The sequence below is a fragment of the Melozone crissalis genome, unplaced genomic scaffold (assembly GCF_028551555.1).
Source record: "Melozone crissalis strain CALT ecotype California unplaced genomic scaffold, PUWL_Pcris_2 ptg000016l_1, whole genome shotgun sequence".
Classification (NCBI taxonomy): Eukaryota; Metazoa; Chordata; class Aves; order Passeriformes; family Passerellidae; genus Melozone; species Melozone crissalis.
The window spans coordinates 20,728,751-20,748,233 of NW_026535794.1; the positions used below are offsets into that span (position 1 = coordinate 20,728,751).

A 19,483-nucleotide genomic window follows, 5' to 3' on the forward strand; every position below is an offset into this window, starting at 1 on the left:
GTACAACTCTAGGAAGGCTCTTCAGGATTATTTTCTTAAATCATAATTCCCAGAAGAAGCACTTCAGAGTGAACACTTTTAGGAGTGACATCACACCATAAGCTCACTTTTTGGTTAGGGGTTTTTTTCCCCTGACAGATTATTTGGCAGAAATGTTTCCAGTATTGATATTCAATAACTTTAGAGAAAAAGACAGTGGTACAAATAACTGAAATTATTTGTTACTGCCTATAACCTGCAGGCAATCTACTTGATGATTCCCATGTCCTCATTAACCCTCTCCTTCTCACTGTGAGTGTATTCTAAAGCAGCAAGATTTTACAATATTGGGCTTTTTCAATGTTTATGGAACAAAATTCAAATCAAAATAATTGTCTCTAAATGCAGTGCTTGCTAAGGAATTAACCTGCAGTATTATTCAGACAAAGAGCTCTTTTGTTTCCATTACCTTATTTCCCTCTACCAAAGGTTTATGTATGACTAAAACAAGTTTATAGAGAAGATTATTCTTGTTCTGCCTAATGACTTCGATTTCAAAAACTGAAAAACATCCCTGAACCAAAAAGGTGCATTATCACTGCCTTAAAAAGTGAATCTTTTTGGCTGTGAATGTTCAGAAACTTGTTTTATAAAATAGAACATAAATGCATTATCTGAAACATAAATAACGTGGGTGTTAGCAAACTATTCTTCCTCTCTAAACAGAGGCTCTTTAACCCTAGTAAAAAGGAAGGTTGAGAAATCAATTTTATGATCAGTATTTGACACTTGTCCCCAGAAGACAGGTACCATATGATTTGACAGTTGTTGAATCTGTGCTTAGGGCTGAAAATATGTAAAAAGGGAGGGATGTGTAGGTCAGAAATTAGCTCCATTGCCACTGTTTCTGGAGAAGCTGGCAAAGCATATGGCCCTACTGAAATGTCTGTTCTGTGCTTGGAGGCTACTGACATCCAAAGAGACACTTTCTCTTTTTTAGTTTAACCTAGTCTCTGCTTCAGTGCCTGGATTTTGCTCTTCTGTCACCGGGCCTGAGTTAGTGAAGATCAATCACCAAGACTGCTGACAGACTGACAGCATTTTTCTCTGTCAATCAAGAGAAATCACTTCTGGGATGGAGCTGGTCCACCTTCTCAAACAAAGCATCAGAGACAGCTTTGGCAGCAACAGTAAAAACTGCACCCCAAAAGGAAAGAACCTCTGTCCTAACAAGAACATGCATGTTTGAAATCTGAAATGCACACAATCAGATTTTACCACTCTTTTACTGGGTTCAAAACCAGCTCTCAAGTCTTTGCAGCCAACTATTGCAAACTTCAAGATACTAAGCAACATTCATACATCAAACAGGAACAACCTTTCAAAATATGAAGTCTTTTCTAAGTATGCCTTACCCTGCCTCCTTCTCATCACCCATCCACCCGAACACTGCACATGAACTGAGTTCTTAAAATTTCTGAGACGACTGTACAACCACCTTCTGCATGAAAATCGAGCAGCTTAAATCTGCAGCATGTTCAACACCTTCAGCCTCCCCCAAATTCCTGCTGAACAACTGGCGTGAATCGCCTTCCCTCACCTACAGACTGTCACCAGCCCTGGAACAGACGAGGGAGGCTTCAGCCGTGCGTGGGAAGCATCAGGTACGATACAACAGGTTACTGGAGCAGGGAAAAATAGCCGTACCCTGCGAGTAATACATGTGCGGCACACCAGCTTAATAGCAACGCATTCGTACATATTCATCCTCCAAATAATCGCAAGGTTCTTTTGACTTACGATGCTTCTGCGGCACAGAGCATCCCATCTATGTTAATTAAACGGCATTTGAGGGTGGGGGCGAAGACGGGGGGGGGGGGGGGGTTTCGGGCGTCTTAGGGGAGCTGTCAAACTTTTCTGCCGGCGGTGGCCAAAGTTGAAGGACGGGCAGCTCCGGGGCCCCGCCGCGCTGCCCCGCGCCCCCGCCCCGCCGCCGCCGCCCCAGCCGAGCCCGCGGTACCTGCGCTGCCGCCGCCGCCGCGGGCAGGGGATTGTCCAGCAGCTCCATCTGCACCTCCTGCGCCGGGCTGGGAGGCGATTTGGACATGTCGCTCTGGACCATTGGCGAGGAGAGCGGGTGGCTGGGCGCCGAGCCTCTCGGCGGGACAGAGCCGTGCCGAGCCGAGCCGAGCCGGGGCGGGGCGGCGGGCGCCGCTCAGCGCCCGGCCATGCCGAGGAGCAGGCGGGCAGGCGGCCCTGCCCTACCCAGCCCGGCTCCGCTCTACTCTGCTCTGCTCTGCTCTGTTCTGCTCCGCTGCGCTCCGCCCTGCCCTGCCTGCTGCCGGCGGGGAGCGCTCGGCGCCGGGGACGGGGCAGCGCCGGCGGCGGGCGCGGGGGAGGGCAGGGGGCGGTGCGTGGGGAAGAGGGAAAGTGACAGTGAGCATCTCCCTCCGGCAGCGCCGGGCGGGGGCGGCAGCGGCACCGCCATCGGCACCGGGATCCGCGCCCAGCGCCGTCCGGCCCAGCCCGAACGCGGCCGAGCGGCGAAGTTGGGGCTGTGGGCCGGGGTGCAGGGCGCGGTCAGGCTCTGTGGGCCGGGGTGCGGTCGGGCCCTGTGGGCCGGGGCGCAGGGCGCGGTCAGGCCCCGCTTTTCCCTTCATCCCTGCCGGGTGTCTCGACCCGCGCGGCACCGCCTGCCTCAGCACGCACCGGCTAAGACCTGCGGTTTTAGCGAGCAAAACGGCACTTCGACAGAGAAAGTTCCATAGGTCTGTGGTGTTGATAGGGTTTTTGCCTGTGCTTGGAGGTTCCTATGCAAAAATCAACAAGGGATGAGTAAGGTGAAGCCCGCTGTCGAATTTCTATAACCTGTGTCTGCACAATCTCAATCGTGCTATCAGGCACCCCACAGGAGGCGCTTGAAACACCTGTTTGAAACCTGATCCGGCAAAATCACTCTCCAACCCTGAGATGATCTTTCACTTGTTGTGAGTGACAGATCATTTTGGACCTGATAGAGACCAAACTCTCTGACCCTGAGAAGCCCAAGATACCTTTCTTTCACGGATGGGACCTAGCTGTACCCCATGCAGCGAGGGGGAAACGTATGTTTTCAGAATCACTTTGTGATGGTTTGTGAAATCTCTTATCAGCTGATTATAAACAGTGAAAACAAAGTCTAAAAACTGACTGGCCTACTGTCATACCCTTAAAATCACAACCATTACTAAAAGTAATAAAAGTCACTTTCAGGAAGAGAAGCCAGCAAACCAAAGCCAGCACAAAAGCCAGGTCAATTTCAAGAAATACTTTCAAGCTTGGCCCAGATTGCATGGTTGATTTATTTCATTTTTCATAATAACTAATAAGGTTCCTTTCAGAATTAGCTTACCCCTATGGATTTTCTTATATGAATAGCGAAAATCTTACAGGAACTGCCCATTATTTTTTTTGTGAAGGAATTAGCTTTCTCTGCAAGAGGAAGAGCTCTGAGGTTTGAAGAACTTTGACTTGCCCAAAAATTTCATATTTATTTTTGAAGACAATATTTCAAAATTATTTTCTAGAATTTTAAGGTGTTGTCCAGGACAAAACACAACCTTAATTTAAAGTGAAAAGTGTGGGGTTTATTGCTTGACTTTCTTTCAAGTAACTCAATAGAAATGCTCAACAATCTTGAAATTATAAAGATACTGGAGCCTGGACTGCTTCCAGATGTTCTTCAGGTGGTTATAACCAAAAATATATTTTCTTTTTAGACATTTGGTGTGAAAAATGCATACTTCACCATCTAGTAGAGGGTCTGAAGTAGTTATTTCTTTGACACATATTAGATTATTTAAATGGAATTACTTTTTGTGGCCATCATCGTTATTAAGGAATCTACTGAAAAACCTAAATATAGCATTCATGTTAATGATTGCTGGATGGAATATTATTATTGAAAGATGTTGTCTTTGAATTTCTAACACCTTTATGGCTTTGGAGCAATTTATCCTTCTGTTTGGAGGCAGGCTGTAGGACAGGCGCTTGGCAATCCTCCATGTTCAGTACACCTACTTGGTAGATTTTCAGGCATCTGTCAGGGATTGCCTGTTCTCTCTCACACAGAGAAGGGAGTGGAAGTCACTTACTCATGTAACAGTGGCCCTTCATATTGCCTTCTGGATTTTCACTTTGTAAAGAGTGTATAAATAAGAGCATTTTTTCAAGTATACCATCCTTCTGTAAGAGTAGTAGTGACCATTTTTGAAACATTACAGTTTCTAAAACCATAAATTGGGAATCTGGATTGAAAGAGTATTTCTACTCTCTTATAAAGTAGAGCTTGAATATGTCAATTGAAGTTCATTTTTTGTGTGCGCAGTCATGTCTTTTATGATTAGTTTGTCTTTTTTTTTTCACTGTAAAAATATAATGGCAATTATTTTTCTTGTTTATGTACATCCATATAGGGTCTGTAGAAAGCAAAAACTCAGGAAAGAAGTTTCCCCACATATGCACAAATAACATCTGAATTTTTAGTTTATTTGGTTTTTCTTTCTGAGGAAAAATATTCTACATAACTGTTCTTTAGCAGCAATTATCATTCATTGCCTTGATGTAATGAGTGGCTGGAAGATTAGCATAGAAAAATATTTGCATTTTATTCTGTTTCACCCCTTTTGTTCAGCAGTTAATCCAAGTTCTCTAACCTTGAAATGTGCAAATCCTTCAGCTGAGCACATATGCATGCAGTCATCCCTCTGCATGCTGTTTTTGGCCACCTCTGCTCCAGGAGAAGGGTCAATGTGTAAAAACAATGTGCAGTGATTCTAAATTGCTTGCCCTTTCTCAAGGGGAAAAGCAACCTGGTATTCCTAACCCCTTCTCAGCAGAAAACCACACTGCTGCATTTATTTACACTTTTATCTGCAATGAAGAGGTGTTGTGCATGCTTATTTGGATTTTTATAAACATGTAAATGTTAGAAAACACAAGCTGTTTTGTTCATAAGTTGTTTTTTTTCTTTAAAAAAACAATCCCAAAAGCTTAGGCTGACAAACAAGATAACCTGATTTGGGTGCCAAAAATAGCTGGGGTTTTTGCATGAGAGTTTAGATGTTCTTTTAAAGCAAGGAGGGCTGTATTACTTTGCATATTTAATTGATCTTTACCACCAGTATAACAATGTGGTGTCAGCACCTTTGTACCCACATATGGCAAGTATATGTTTGGTTTAGCCTGTAACTATCACTAAATGGGCAAAAAAAAGGCCAAGGATGGTGGGCTGATATTTGTGCAATTGCAACTAAAATCTAATATCTTAGACCCAAGGGACTTCATTAAAAACTTGCACAAATACAGACCAGTGAGCTTACAATTATTCTTATAAAACTATATAAAATACTTCTAACTAAGAATATGTTTAAAGCCCCGATATAGAGAATTTCTTTAGGACTTTCAGTTAAAAATAAATGCTGGCCATCTATTAGTCTGTGCCACCTCCTGTCTAAAATGAATTGTAGCCAGAAATTCAATATTGTGGGGAAAAAAACCAACACTTGATTACCTGGTTTTAATATCTCAAAACAGACGTAGTTCATATTTTTTCAGTGATAAAGTGGAAGCTGCCTGTCACAAGTGCAAATTAAAGGGGTTCCTCTTATTTTAGTACTTTATCTTTCACACAAGTCTGAACAAAACCACTCCAGACAGGCTCACTTTTGAATCTGTTATCAGTCTGTATCAGAGCCCAACACCACCAGGCTGGATTTAATGAACTGACCCATTCTCCCAGCTCCTGTTTATTATGCTTTATTCTTGGATATGGGTGCCACGCTCCTAAGAAAGCCTTGATTGATACCGTTACAGTGTATTCAGGAGAAGACAGGATTGGAAGGAATAAGGTTTCCACATGAATGGAAGATAGGAACAATATATAAACACTGGCAAAAATGCTTTTAACGCACAGAAAGGCTCACAATACTTGAAAAAGCCACAACACCTACTAAGCACATATTTTCAGCCCTTTGCAAAACGTGACCAAAAAAGGCACTCTCCCGCTCGCAAGCTGTTCACTTTGCGAGAGCAAATTTGCTGTCGATGGGTTGTATACAAAGTTCATGTTTGATTAAGCACTTCTGCACAAGTTGCTGGTTTCAGTTGATATTTTCTTTGCTTTTTCTTTGCTCTCCTGTCATAACTGAGACTGCATATCTCCTTTTGTATCCCCAGTCCTTACCAACTATGGTGTTCCTATTTATAGTATCATTTTTCTCTTATTAAATACTTGAATCACAAGAGCACAAAAAGGCTTTATAGCATTCTCACCCACAAATATGCTCAGCCCATGTGAGTTACTGACATGAGAGACAGATTTTAATAGATCGTGTGTGGCCTGTGTCCAAGGACAGCATCCAAACTCTCCACAGCTCCTTAAGGATGGCCTTTCCTCTACCCTTCATTGAGCCCTGAGCTCAGTTTGGGCTTCTCTGCTTTTGGGTAGTTTGTTGGTGGTTTTTTTTTTTCAACCCAACAATCCTTTATTTATGGCACTGAGGCAAAACTTCATTCAGAATAAATTGTGTAAGAGAAGACAGTGACAACCTCTAGTCAGTGCGAGAATTGCAAAGCCACCAACGTGGTTGACAGTTAACTCATGGTTACCAAGGCTGCTGGCAGAGTTAATACATCTGAGAGTATTGAAATTCTTTGCCAATTTATACATGTACAGATTTGAAGTGCAAATCGATGATGGCACCACTCCATGTTGCCATCTAGTCAGTTTTAAAAGTGAGCATTTGCCAGATGTCATTTCCCTCCCTCCGTGCCTTGGCTGCGCTAATCTGATCCTCCATGGCACACTGCTTGGCTCTTGGAGCAGGAGGGACTCCACTCAAGAACTAAAGGTAAAATGTAGCAGAAAATTAATTACCTTTCCATGGGGTAAATCTGCTGCTTTATCTCCCTGAGCCATCCTACCATGAAGACTGAGTAGTGCAACTGCCAGGGTGAAAGGGGAAGGAGAGACAGCAGGGATACAGGACTCGGAGCAGGGCTGAAAAATTCCTTCCTGGCAGCACACCAGCCCTTAAGGCAGCCTGGCTATAAACATCAAACTGCAAAGGCTCAATTTTGAGAACATTACTGCAGAATAATGCTGATTTGATTTCAGAAAAGTAATTTTTGGTAAGTACTTTGAGTTTATGCAACAAAAGGATGCAAGGGAAGACAAGCCTTCAAGCTTTTGTTTGTTCCTCCTTTTTCTCACATATTCCTAAGCCTCTTTTACTCAAATTTCACCCAATCTTTACCAAAACTGAAGTTCTCATTTTGTAAGAAAATTATTTTTAATAAAGCACCCTTCAAGTTTTATAAGAAAAATGATTCTAAGAAATAAAATTTTTAATGGAAACCTTTGTGCCCCTAAAACATGAAATGGTAATGGTGCATAAGGCTCCACCATCTTCTGTGACTCAATGCTGCCCTGAAATTTATTGAGATAACTATCCTTGAAGTGTCCTTCAAAAACCTAAAACCCAAGTTAGTACAGACATAATAATTTTCTATTGTAACATTGCCATCCCATCTGACTTCTCTAGGGAAAAAATGCCAAAAGCCTAAAGCAACATTCTGATCCCAGTCATGTGCTAAGAAGAAAACAGTGACAAGTATCAATCAAATGTATCATTTTGAAAGTAATCATATACTTTTATTTTAAAACCATGTATTTTAAAATGCACCCTCAAATACTTCCTGTAACACATTTCTCAAATCTGTATGGTTTCATTATATCATTGCATGCTAAGAAAATAGATTTCCCTTCAAATTTGCTCTGGTCTATTTTGTAGGAGGAATAGCTTGAAATAGACATATATATATATATATATATATATATAAAATATATATATATCTATATATATAAAATCATGATGGAATTACACTTATAAAAATAATAGGAAAGGATCAACTTCTAAAATCACATATCTATTAAAAGCAAAAGCTAATGTACTGGTGTCCAAGCCTGTACCACCCAGGACTTTAATAATCACACCACTCCGCACTACTCCAGTGGGGATTGCAGGAGCTGCTGCTGAAAGCCGTGGTGAAAATCATGATGAAATATATCCCTTTTCACTCCTGGGTTAGTTGCTTGGGTGCCTATTTCTGAAAAAAGCAGCAAAGAATGAAAAGGAGGAAGCTTTGCTCTTTCAAGGAGGGCATTTCAGGCCATCAGTGACCTCTCAAGGCATCCATAAAAAACCAAAATCTTTAGTATTACTTAAAACAATCCCTTAATAGGAAATCTGATCAAAACTCCTTTTCCATATGTCACCTGTGAAACTCTGTGGTCACTGAAGACACGTGCTAGTGGCAGCCTGCATCAGCTCTGATGTGCTGTCTGAAGTCTGCCCAGGTGAATTCAATAGGCAGAGGCAGCGCCATGGCAACAAATACTAAAGAAGCATCCTGTCAGGCAGAGACCTAATTCTGCAAAGATACATGGAGCGTATTCTAGCACAACAGGAAGAAAAATGCATTTCAAAGAGTGATAATAAGCAAAGCTTTAAAAAATTTCCTCCTCAAGAAAAGAAGTAGATCATGGTCTTTGGTAATTAGCCATAAAGGATTTTTTCTGAGAACAAAATATATTCCAGATGAGATTTTACAGCCTTTGTTTGGACAATATTCAAATAAATTTCGTGCTGTTGCTTTGTTTCCTTTTTTGTTTTTTCCTGGTATAATCAATGTGCATCTGTTTATTCACTCAAAGCTCTGGAAGTCCTGCCAGTTTTCACATCCACCTGAAGACAGAAGCATCAAAAAAGAAAACCATTCCTCTTCAGCTATTACTTAAGCCCCAGTTTTCCAAGATTTGTGAATGAGCTGTACACCAGGGTACCAAAAGGAGTCCTGAAAATCGTTCATGAACGTAGCTTCATTGGTTTCATAGAACCCTTCATGAGTTACAAAGTGCTCTACACTAGTTTTTGACTGGATGCCAGAATCCCAAACATGATTTCTCCTGCATTGGACATATTTCAGTATGGCTTATAAACACTAACACAATTCTTACTTCATGCAAGTTTTTTTCTCGCACTTTATAAACAGTAATTCAATATTTACTGTAGCTAATGTGCTTTTATCTTCTGAATGCTCACCTACTCTTCAATACATAGCAAAACCCCATGATTTCATTCCTACAGGCTGACAGAAAACATTTAGAATAGATCAAATACATGAAAAAAAGAAAATACTGTGTATTAAGGTAAGTCTCTCAACAACAGAATAACATATAGGTGAATGGCTCCTTGCATAAGTAGTAGGGCAAATATCATAAATATTTCTTACCACTGTGAATCTCTGGGCTCTTCATGTTGGGTCGCTGTGAGGTTGCTTCTTGGAGAAAAATCTCTGTTGCATGCTTTTACAAAAAACAAACTATTTTATTTAGTTTTGCTCTGTATGTCACCCAGCATAAAGAAAACAATGACAGTAAACATAGTGATATTGTCAGAACCAAAACTTTAACTGTTTGTAGCCAAACTATTGTTTAGAATCAACTCATGAACTCCTGTTTCAAGTCCAGTATACCAGTTTAAAATAAGACTAATTTTTGATTCTCACTTGTATGTTCAGTGTAATAGTTCTCTAAACAGTAGCCATTGCTGAAGCAGCAATGTTCTAAAGCAGCAAAGGGGCCAGCTAAATGTGGTCACCCACTCAGCAATTCCAACTTCATTTGCCATGTAGCTCCTTCTGGAAGAAACATCAGTTTGTTTTCAGTGTTTGTTCAGCCATTAGCATTAAACTAAAAGGGCTTTTACTAGGAACTTATGCCAGAGTAAGTATTTCTTTTTTTCTTTTGTGGTTTTTCTTCCCCTAAATAAACAAGGTTAAAGTTACAATAAGGGCTTTTACATGTATTTTTTATCAATTAGCAATGAAAACAGAGTAGATACCAAAGTATCTACATGAAGATCATGCAGAAGAAAGAAACTTGTTATATCCTCCTTGCTCTGAGAGCTCATAAACAGATTAGGTGCTGCTCATAAGTGCTCCTTCACACTGCACTTGAGATCTCTATGTAGCTGGGTGTGTACTCTGCATTTCTTGGATTGCACATATGCTGTTGTGCAACAAGCCTGTAAACTCTTTTTAATTAGCATTCATGTTGCTGTTGCCACTGCAATGAAAGTTCATTTGCCACAGTCTACTATAGTGTCTATATATAATCTCCGTGTATATAGCTACATTCTACATGTTGTAAGAAAATTCATCACTTTGCATTTGCTCCCATGCTTCAATTAGAAAAGGGGAAAAAACAACTTTAAGATAGGTGTGTTTCTTGCACAAATATGTGTTCCAGTACATTTAATACTTTCATTATTCTGAATATCTTGCAGAATTAGTAATTTTGCCAAATGGCTGGCACTGTATAATTTGAATGCTATTTTTTTTTTTAACATTTTAAAACATAATGTTGATTAGAAATACTAGTATAATTAGCCAGTGAAATTATAACTTGCAAGTCAGGAAAAAGAAGTACAGAACAGTTCAGTGTTTAATCTTGTGAAAGGTGAGAGTACTGGCTTTTTAACCAAAATAGGCATTGGATAAATTAAGATTTTATTCCTTTAAGAACAGGAATAAAATCTCAGGATATTTAATACTTCTTGGAATATTCGACCATCTGACTAAAAATTAATATTAATTCCTTGTCCTATCAAAATGTGTGTTCAGAATAGAGACCATTTGTGATTGTAGAATCACAGAATTACTGACCAGTTTGAGTTGGAAGGGACATTTAAAGCTCATCTGGTCCACTCCCCTGCAACGAGCATAGATATCCTCAGCTACATCAGGCTGCTCAGGGCCCTGTCCAATCTGACCTTGAATGTTTTCTGGGATGGTGCATCCTCTGCCTGGGATGGTTACAGGAACTTCCTGACAGATATATACTGTAGATATAAGCATCCTTATAGGAGTTTCTTAGGGGAAAATGTTACCTACTCTTTGGTCCCAGGTTCAACTTGAAAGAGAAACACAAATCCACCCAGTTAAGTGCCTTTAAGATCACTTGGCACCCCGGGAGGGTTTTTCAGGTTTGCTCTTTACTACCTCTGAACCTCAATTCAGATCCCATTTTATGAGAGTAATTCTATTTTTAGATCAGCCCTTACATTTTAGAAGTAGCTAAAATTTCAGAGATACTACATAACATCTTTTAGAGAATCAAACAAAACAAAGTCAATTCCAAATAGAAAAACATGACAAAAAATATTGAAAACACAACTGGTAAACCTGATCTGAGGCATCTTAAAGATGATCTCTTTTTGGCTTTTGGATAATTAAACAGATATCAGATTACAAACCAAAATATCCTTAAAACAGAAACAAACGTTGTCTCAGTGTAGTTACTGTTTGCTCAGTAGGTCTGTGCATACACCTTTTTTAATGATAAGCAACATAAATATTAAAAAGGTAGACTGGCTGTAAATGTAACACTCATAAATGTAAAGTGTTTTAAAAATAATTCCTTTAAAAGAAAATAAATCTGTAAAAAAATGTCCAAGAAGTAAAATGTTATATTGCAACCCAGCAGTGAAATGGATCATTCGACATTCAAACACTTCCACATCTTCCTTGCTAAACATTTACTTCAGTGGGGAAAGCACTGAAGCATAAACTTAGGTATAGTATCAAAATTTAGTTTGATTACATTTTCAGAGCTCAGAGAGTTAGAAGTAGCATTGTATTACACTCAAAGTTAATGATCAGACTGGGAGCCGTTTGCAATAAGTGTATAGCATCAGTTTAGTACAAAACCAAACATCCTCCCACTCCAAACCAAAATGAACGCTTTCAAGGCTTAGTATCTTATAATTGTTTGTTGCTATCACTTTTATCTCTCAGATAAGTTGAATCAAACTTGTTTGGAATAATTAATTGCAGTTATTTATAAGTGTGTTTAGCATCTGTACAAAAAAGGAGGACTAGATTTGACTGGGCAACTTCATTGCCAAAGGTGTGTAGTAAACCCTTCTTGTAACCCATAGCGCAGGTTCCTCTCTCTGGAATCCAAGGCCAAGTTTGAAAAAAAAAAAAAAAAGGAAAAGAAAGAAAGACAAAAGAAAGAAATAGACTAATTAAAATTCCTGGTAAAATAAAAATATTAGAAACCTGAAAATTTTGAAAAGTGAAAATACAGACAGAAAGGTATTCGAAAAACAATTGTTTTCCATAGAATATAAAATATTTTTCAAGCAGTTTTGATCTTTACTTAGCCATTCAGACTAGCAAAAGGAAAATCGTGTTTTTAACATAGACATGCTGTGGACTCTGCCATAAATTGTCTCATTTCACTGGTATCAGAGCAGTACTGTAAGGTCTCAGGTGTGAAGCCCTCAGGCTGCACAGTACAGGAAAAATCTACCTGCTGCAGAAGTAAAATCAGCACCCTTCACTGTTTGTTAGATGACAAAGGCCACGTGATCCTTGAATATTATCTTTGTCAGTAGGAAATTACAGTTCTCTGCAGGATCTTAGATTTACAAGAACCTGCCTCGACAAGAGACATTTTTATAATCTCTATTTCAACTTCCCTGGCTCTCTGGAAAAATACCTCAAGATGTTAATACTGTGAACAAAGACATCTGCAGATAGATTACATCTTTGCATTTCTAGCACAAAACATATTTATTGTTAAATATTTGTCAGTGGCTTTGCTGAAAGCAAATCACTGCAGATTGGAAATCCAAATTATTTCATCACCTCTCCCCTGCTTCAAAGGTTTTTGGAAAAACTACTGCTGGTCCATAGAGATTTCTGAAGCCAAGGATAGATGAAAGCTTGTGTGGAACAACAGTGGCTCTGTGACTCCATGGTTTAGCAAAGAGTGTAAAGCTGTGTCCCAGCACATCCCTGGCAGTCAGAAGTCTGTACTGAGAAAGGCTGGAGGCAGCTGGCAGGGAAAACAGGAGAGTGTTGGGATCCAGCCAGGGCTGCACATTCCACCTGCACAAGCTGGTAGTGCTCAGGTGGCTGGCACTCACTGCACTCTGTGCTGCTGGAAGCTGCCGTGCTGCCTCTGTGCTGGCCAGCTGTTGTACAACTGCCTTTGATTTATGGCTCCAGCCTGTGTGATCCTTGGCTACAGTGGGATATGTGCTGAACCTCACAGGCCAGCTAAATGTGGGGCTGTCAGAGTCTCTAACCCTTCTGCTGGTCATTTTCCTTATTGTCTTAGAGGGAAGGTAATTTAACTGAAGATTTCTCCATGTGGATATGACTTCACGCATGGAAACTGTGAGACCAAAGTGCCCTAAGACAAACACGGCAGAATGTCATGAATGGGAAGTGATGCTTGGCTGTTCTCTGGATACTGTGACTGAGTCCCACACAGAACTTCTGTTAACACTAATTCCCATGCATTTGGAGCACAGACAGGTTAGACTCCTGTGCTGGCACTTCTCAGATTGCACCATAATCAAGAGAAACCAGCCTGAAAGTGTGTGCAGTAAAGCCAGTTCACACAAAGAGCCATATAACTGCAGCATTTTAAGCCCTACAGGAAATAAATACAGTGTCAGAAAGGCAAAAACCACATATACCATGGAGCAAGGACATCAGGACTGATTGCACTAATGATAAAGTTTCTTGAACATCTGGTAATTAGTCTTAGTTTGAAAGGACTGTAAAATGTTGGCTTATATAACCTATTCCATTTCACTCTAGTAAGTATGTATATGCCAAGAGATGTTTCTATGGCTCCTCAGTTGCTTTTAATGAAGTTTAAGAGAAAAACCTAGGTAGAGCTGTACATCCCACTTAGAAAAAAGTCAAAATGTCAAAAATCTACATTGTGCTGAGAGATACCACAGAAAAAGTTTCAGCTTTAAGCAGGGCAGAATCAAAAGATAAGTTCATTGATAGAGATGAAATATGATTCTGCATTTCAGAGTTTGGAATTTATCTGATGACTGCTTATGCATTCCTACCAGGCTGGCATAGTAAGTGCCAATCAACCAAATATCTGTGGTGTTGAAATACTGTTTGATTCAATAGCAATTGAAGCCACCATATAGAATGGAAATTATTGGTTGCCTAATAAATCTTGTCATTTTCTTGGGGCTAAAAGTGCAAAATCTGCTCTCTGGTGTCTCCTTCCCTTTTCATTAAAGCAACAGTACCTCTATTGCTTAAAATTGTTCCATATTAGTCCATGTAATTCCATTCCAAATACTTTGGTATTTATTCTGATTGTAATGTGAGTTATCAGTGCATTTCTACCTGGTGACTTTATTATTAGAATGTTATAGCAGCTCTTGTATCAGGGTTATTTAAGGCATATATTGGTTGTAGCACTCATTGAAGCTTCTCAGATTATCAACACTGATGTAAACACACACCTAAGAGCACCAGCCTCGTGCACAAGAATGCTGCTAGTAAAAGCAGGACAAATGGTCGCACTTCCAAAAATAGTGTTTCACCAGTGTTACCTCTGAGCTAGAAAACTCCCCTGAGAGACTTGTAAACATCATACCCACATTAGTAGTTCTGTCATGTGCAATCAGATCACAATGTGCCAGGTCTAGGCAAAACTTTTGAAAAAGTCAGTATTTTATTTCAGCTGCATAATTATAAATCCAATCCAGTAAAGGATATCTTAGCAAGCAGGCTAGTATAAAATTAATGATAATTTTTTTTAAAATCCTTTTCTGTGACATCAGCTGTTCTAAAATTACTAAGCTGAGTAACAGCCAGTTGGGATAACTTAGCTGTTATTTTGATTGATAAACTTCTATAGCAGAACTCTGAACTGAGGCAGAGACAAGGCAAGCTCTAGTTATTTTAATAATAATTTAAAACAATTATTCTCAACAAAACTCTTCTTATGTATTTTATAAGGATGAATTCTTTTGGAATTATTATCATCAATTTTTCAGAGACAAGGAAAATATTAACACTATCAATATGCACTCTTACTTACAAACAGTCATCTCATTTTCTCATTTACTGATTTGTAAGGAGTATGTCAAGCTATTATAGAAGCATGCTTTAAATCACAATTGTCTTTAAATTGATGAGTCATTTGAGTTTCAGCTAAGGCAGCTCAGTTTGTACAGCTGCCAGCTGGGGTATATGAGGTGGGATACACACACAAGCCACCCTTTCCCCAGAAGAATTTTTCAGGAATAGTTTCTAAGTGATCTCATCACATTTCACATTAGCACAGGTGCAAGAAGAGTAGCTCAAATTAGGTCAGGTTCTCTGAGAATTGCCAGATAAGGCACTCCAGAGAGGAGATCAGATTTTTCTGGTTTGATTATTGCAGTACTCTGGGCTCCTATCAAGTATTAACGCTGCCATAAGATGAAGTTGGTTTATTGCAGTTCACTAAATTTGCTAACATTATTGTTCTTCAGAGGATTTGCAGCACTGACAGCTATTGCATAGCCCTTTTTGCACAGCAGCCTGAAAACCAGGTTGGAATATTGAGCGTACATCTCTTCCCAGTATGGATATAACTCCCCTGAGCTGCTGTAGCCGGTGGAAATTTGAAATCTGTGGAAGTGAAGTGGAAGTGCCCTGAGCTGGGCACTCCAGGCAAGGCCACTGCCCTTGTCCTGAGACTCTTGCTCTTCAAGATGTTGCACCAGCCACTGTTTTAAAGAATCAAACCTTTAAAATGAGATCTGTTCAGGTAGCCAATATTATTTCCTTACAAAAGATAAGAGACCTGAAACACCCTAAGCTTCTGAACCTCTGCAAGATCTTGGGTAGAAAACAAGTTCACAGGTTAGTAACCCTGGTAACCTGTTTTCCACAGCAACTTCCAAATTTTCTCTTCTCTTATGATAAAATCTGATCTTGCTAGGAATTCCCAAATGAGAAGTAAAAATGCATTTAAAAGACAAAAATGCTATAAAAGAAGAAGAGGAGATATTACTTCAACAGTTTTGGAAGGTTTCAAGCCTTTTGGTCCTGGCACAGTGCAAAAAGCCACAACCAAATGTAAATATTTACTGCAAAGCCTGTTTTTTTATATCAAAAAATTTTAAGGATGACAGCCAAATGTCTTGTCAATCCACCATGAGAGCCTAAAAGGGAACAGCCCTTTTTTGTTGTAATATCCAGTGCATAATAATGGAGTAAATTTTCCTGCCAGAAAAATACCTGTTAATTTTCATTTATGCTATCTTGGATCTGGCCCACACCATAAATAAGGAATTAGTATGAAGAATACAGTATTCATAAGAATGCATTTACTATCACTTTCATTACCTCTAGATTTTCTTCAGCCCATAAATGTATTCTCAGGGCAAACATGCAATATACAGGTAGTAACACCACTAAAAGTGTTGGTATTTTCAAATGATTTATGATATGAAATGTTATTTTCTGTGACTTTATGAGCAACATATATCTGAAAAAATGATAACATTTAGAAAATAGATACTAGTTTCCCTAGAGCAGCCATATCATCAACTTCTGTTTTATTGTTTACAACTAAAAGATGTCAAGAAACAATATCCAAAAAATTCCATGCTTTGCAAACCAATGAGCTTATTTTATTTTAAACCCACTAACTTGTGTCATGAGAAAGATAGGAATTGCACTTCTTAAGGAAATGCATTCTAAGGGCTTCACATTAAACATTTACATGGGATTAAATGCTATTGAAAAATAACATTTCTTGGGTGAATAGAAGTAATTCACAATTCCATAGCTGTTTACAGCACAAAAGATTGCCTTTCACTGTACCACAGCAAAGTATGAGTCTTAAGGCAAGTAAAAGCTTTCCCTGGAGGAACCAAATTTTGAACATTTTGGAAAAAAGTCAATAGGAACAAATGCTGCTGCAATAAGCCTGCTGAATTCCCTCTGTTCTATCTTGTAGCACCTTTGTGAATGCCAGCTAGTTGTAATTGCCAGAAAAAAACCTTTGAGAAAGTGTGTGATCAAAGTAGCAAAAGTAAGTGAAACAGCATGGAAGAATGTATTTGTGGACTTCCAAAGATTTGATTTTCATTTTCTACTGAGGAAGTATTGTGTAAGTTTCTACATTTGCAACTCTAAATACTGATAATTTTTTGATAGCATGAAATAAACAATTGAGATTCAGAGTGAAATGCTTCCTAAAGTGATTCTTTAAGGGGCTATGAAAACTGTTTTAATGATTTGTGATTTATTTTATTTTTAATTTTTTTTTAATTTAAATAAATGCACTGAGATCACCTTTGAAATATGTTCAGTTTTTTTATTGTAGTTCACCCACATTTACCTTTCATTTCTTCCTCTGAAGAAACTAATCTCTGAAGTGTAAGGAGCTATTGCTTCAACTGAGGACACATTCACTCAGATAAAGAGACATCTTACAAACTTGGCATTTTAAAGCCTGTGTTCCAGACTTATGAACAGCTTTGTAAAGACAAGAAGTTCTATCCAAACAGAAAACTTTATCTGATGGGCACATTTTGGCATTAAGAAAAGCATGGAAAGTACAGTCAGATCTGTGCAGTGCAGGAAGCTGAAGGAATTTATTGATAGCAAGTAAACTGTTAACATATGAATATAAAACATCCTTTTTTGAATTTCAGATTTTCAAATGAGCTTATTAATGAGACAATGTTTGGGTACTTCACCTGTTGATATAGCTTTGGCAGAAGTGAAGACGGTAGTAAGTAGAGTTTCAACTTTTTATTTTTATTTTTCAAAAATGCTTAATTGTTTAAACTTTTAACATATAAATCTGTAGCTCTAGTGGGTCTTGTGCAGCATAAGTTGTACTAATTTGCAGGGATGTGGACTGGCTGGAAGTATTAGAATAAAATGAAATAACTGTGAAATATTTGTTTCATCTCATTCTTTTCTCATCTCTAGCAGTAGCAGTAGTTTGACAGAGAATACTGTGCACTCCTGGCACTCTATAAGGCTGGATGGAAAGGACAAATTCAGGGTTAAGTTGCTATATATGAATAATTTTTAGAGTTACATAAACTTGTTAAATAACTCCATTTGGTTCATAACCTCCCCAAATTCAGCTTCTGTTACAGTATGAGCAATTTACAATGTTATCTCTCAAGGATTCAAGACTTAGAAATTAAGAATTTTCTAGGAGCCAGCCAAGACATGCTTCAAAATTGCCTAATTTGTGAACTATCCTCTGACCAAAAGTAAGATCACTGCCTTGCCAGAGATGGTTGAGGGAAAAACACAGATCCCTATTCTTAGGCAAGATATGTAATGTGTGAAGAACGCTGCTGGGGATATTGCCTTGTTGCTTTTATCAGGAGCTTGAGATCCCTGTTTCCTACTCCCCAAAGGACTGTGCTTACATCACACTTACTGGCAGCTCTGAGGCATGACACTCATCAGAACTCCACGGGAATTAATTTAAGGTGGTAGGTTGGAGAAAAAGGAAAGAAGGGATGTGATGTGAAGGAGGTAAAGAACTGGGGATTGTGCTGCCCTCAAGAGGGATCTGGATGGGCTGGAGAAATTGGCAAACAGGAATCTCATCAAGTTTAAAAAGTCAAAGTGCCAAGTCCTGTCCCTGGGGAGGAATAACCCCATGCACCAGTACAGGCTGGGATCAAGCTGGAAATCAGCTTTGCAAAGGGACTTTTGCCCTTTGGTTCTGTAAGGACACATTGCTGGCTCATGTCCAGCTTGTCCATCAGCATACCCAGCATTGCCTCTCTGCTCAGCCCTGATGAGACATCTCTGGAGTGCTGGGCCCAGGGCTGAACTTCCCAGGACTAGAAACACATGGAAATACAAGGCCAGCAAAGTTTTACAAAGATGCTTAAGGGCCTGCAGCATTTGCTGCATGAGGAGAAGCTGAGAGGGCTGGGACTGCTCACTCTCAGGAAGAGAAGGCCTGGGGGCATCCTGTCCATGAGCATGAATACTTGAAGTTAAGCTGCTGTTGTGCAGAAAATGGAGGCAGACTCTTCTCAGTGGTGTTGAGTGGCAGGACAAGAGGTGAAGTGCACACATTGAAACAGATGGTTGGGCTCTGGCACAGGTTCCCCAGAGAGGCTGTGCAGTCTCCATCCTTGGAGATCCTCAACACTCAGCTGGACATGACTGTGGGGAGCCTTCCCTAGCTGAGCCTGCTCTGAGCTTGGTTGGTTGGACTAGAGAATCTCCAGAGGTGTTTGCCCATTCCAGCTCTTCTTTTGCTGTTACTCTTCAGCCTGGTTACCAATTTATCACTTGGGGATTCCAGTCTTTGCTCCAAGGAACAGTAGGCCCTGGAGAAAATGCACAAGCAGTCTCTGGAAATGGACAAACTAGTCTTGGATTGGTTTTTGAGCATTCTGATCTGCAATTATATTTTATAAAACCTGGCGGAACAGCCTCCATCAACCAATCTCTAACAGAGGAGTGTTCAGATGCAGATCTTTGACAGAAAATGGGTGCACTGTCTGGAGGGGATTACATCCAATTCTTTAGAACCAGACTGGATTATCCCTGCAAACTCAAAGGCCTCTAAACTCTAGAGAAAAAGGTA

General features: G+C 39.6%; 1 protein-coding gene across 4 annotated transcripts in view; it reads right to left on the reverse strand.

Moving 5' to 3' along the window:
• CACNB2 (calcium voltage-gated channel auxiliary subunit beta 2) overlaps positions 1-2,140 on the reverse strand; it is a 246,609-nt gene extending 244,469 nt beyond the window's left edge. For 2 of the 4 annotated variants that reach the window (XM_054273996.1, XM_054273993.1), the window contains exon 1: positions 2,000-2,139. In XM_054273996.1, coding sequence (XP_054129971.1) covers positions 2,000-2,101 — 102 coding nt within the window. In that variant the 5' untranslated portion in view covers positions 2,102-2,139. Of the gene's footprint in view, positions 1-1,999 lie in introns of all 4 variants that reach the window. The other 2 variants (XM_054273995.1, XM_054273994.1) reach the window with 2 other exon arrangements.
• Positions 2,141-19,483: the final 17,343 nt, after the last annotated feature.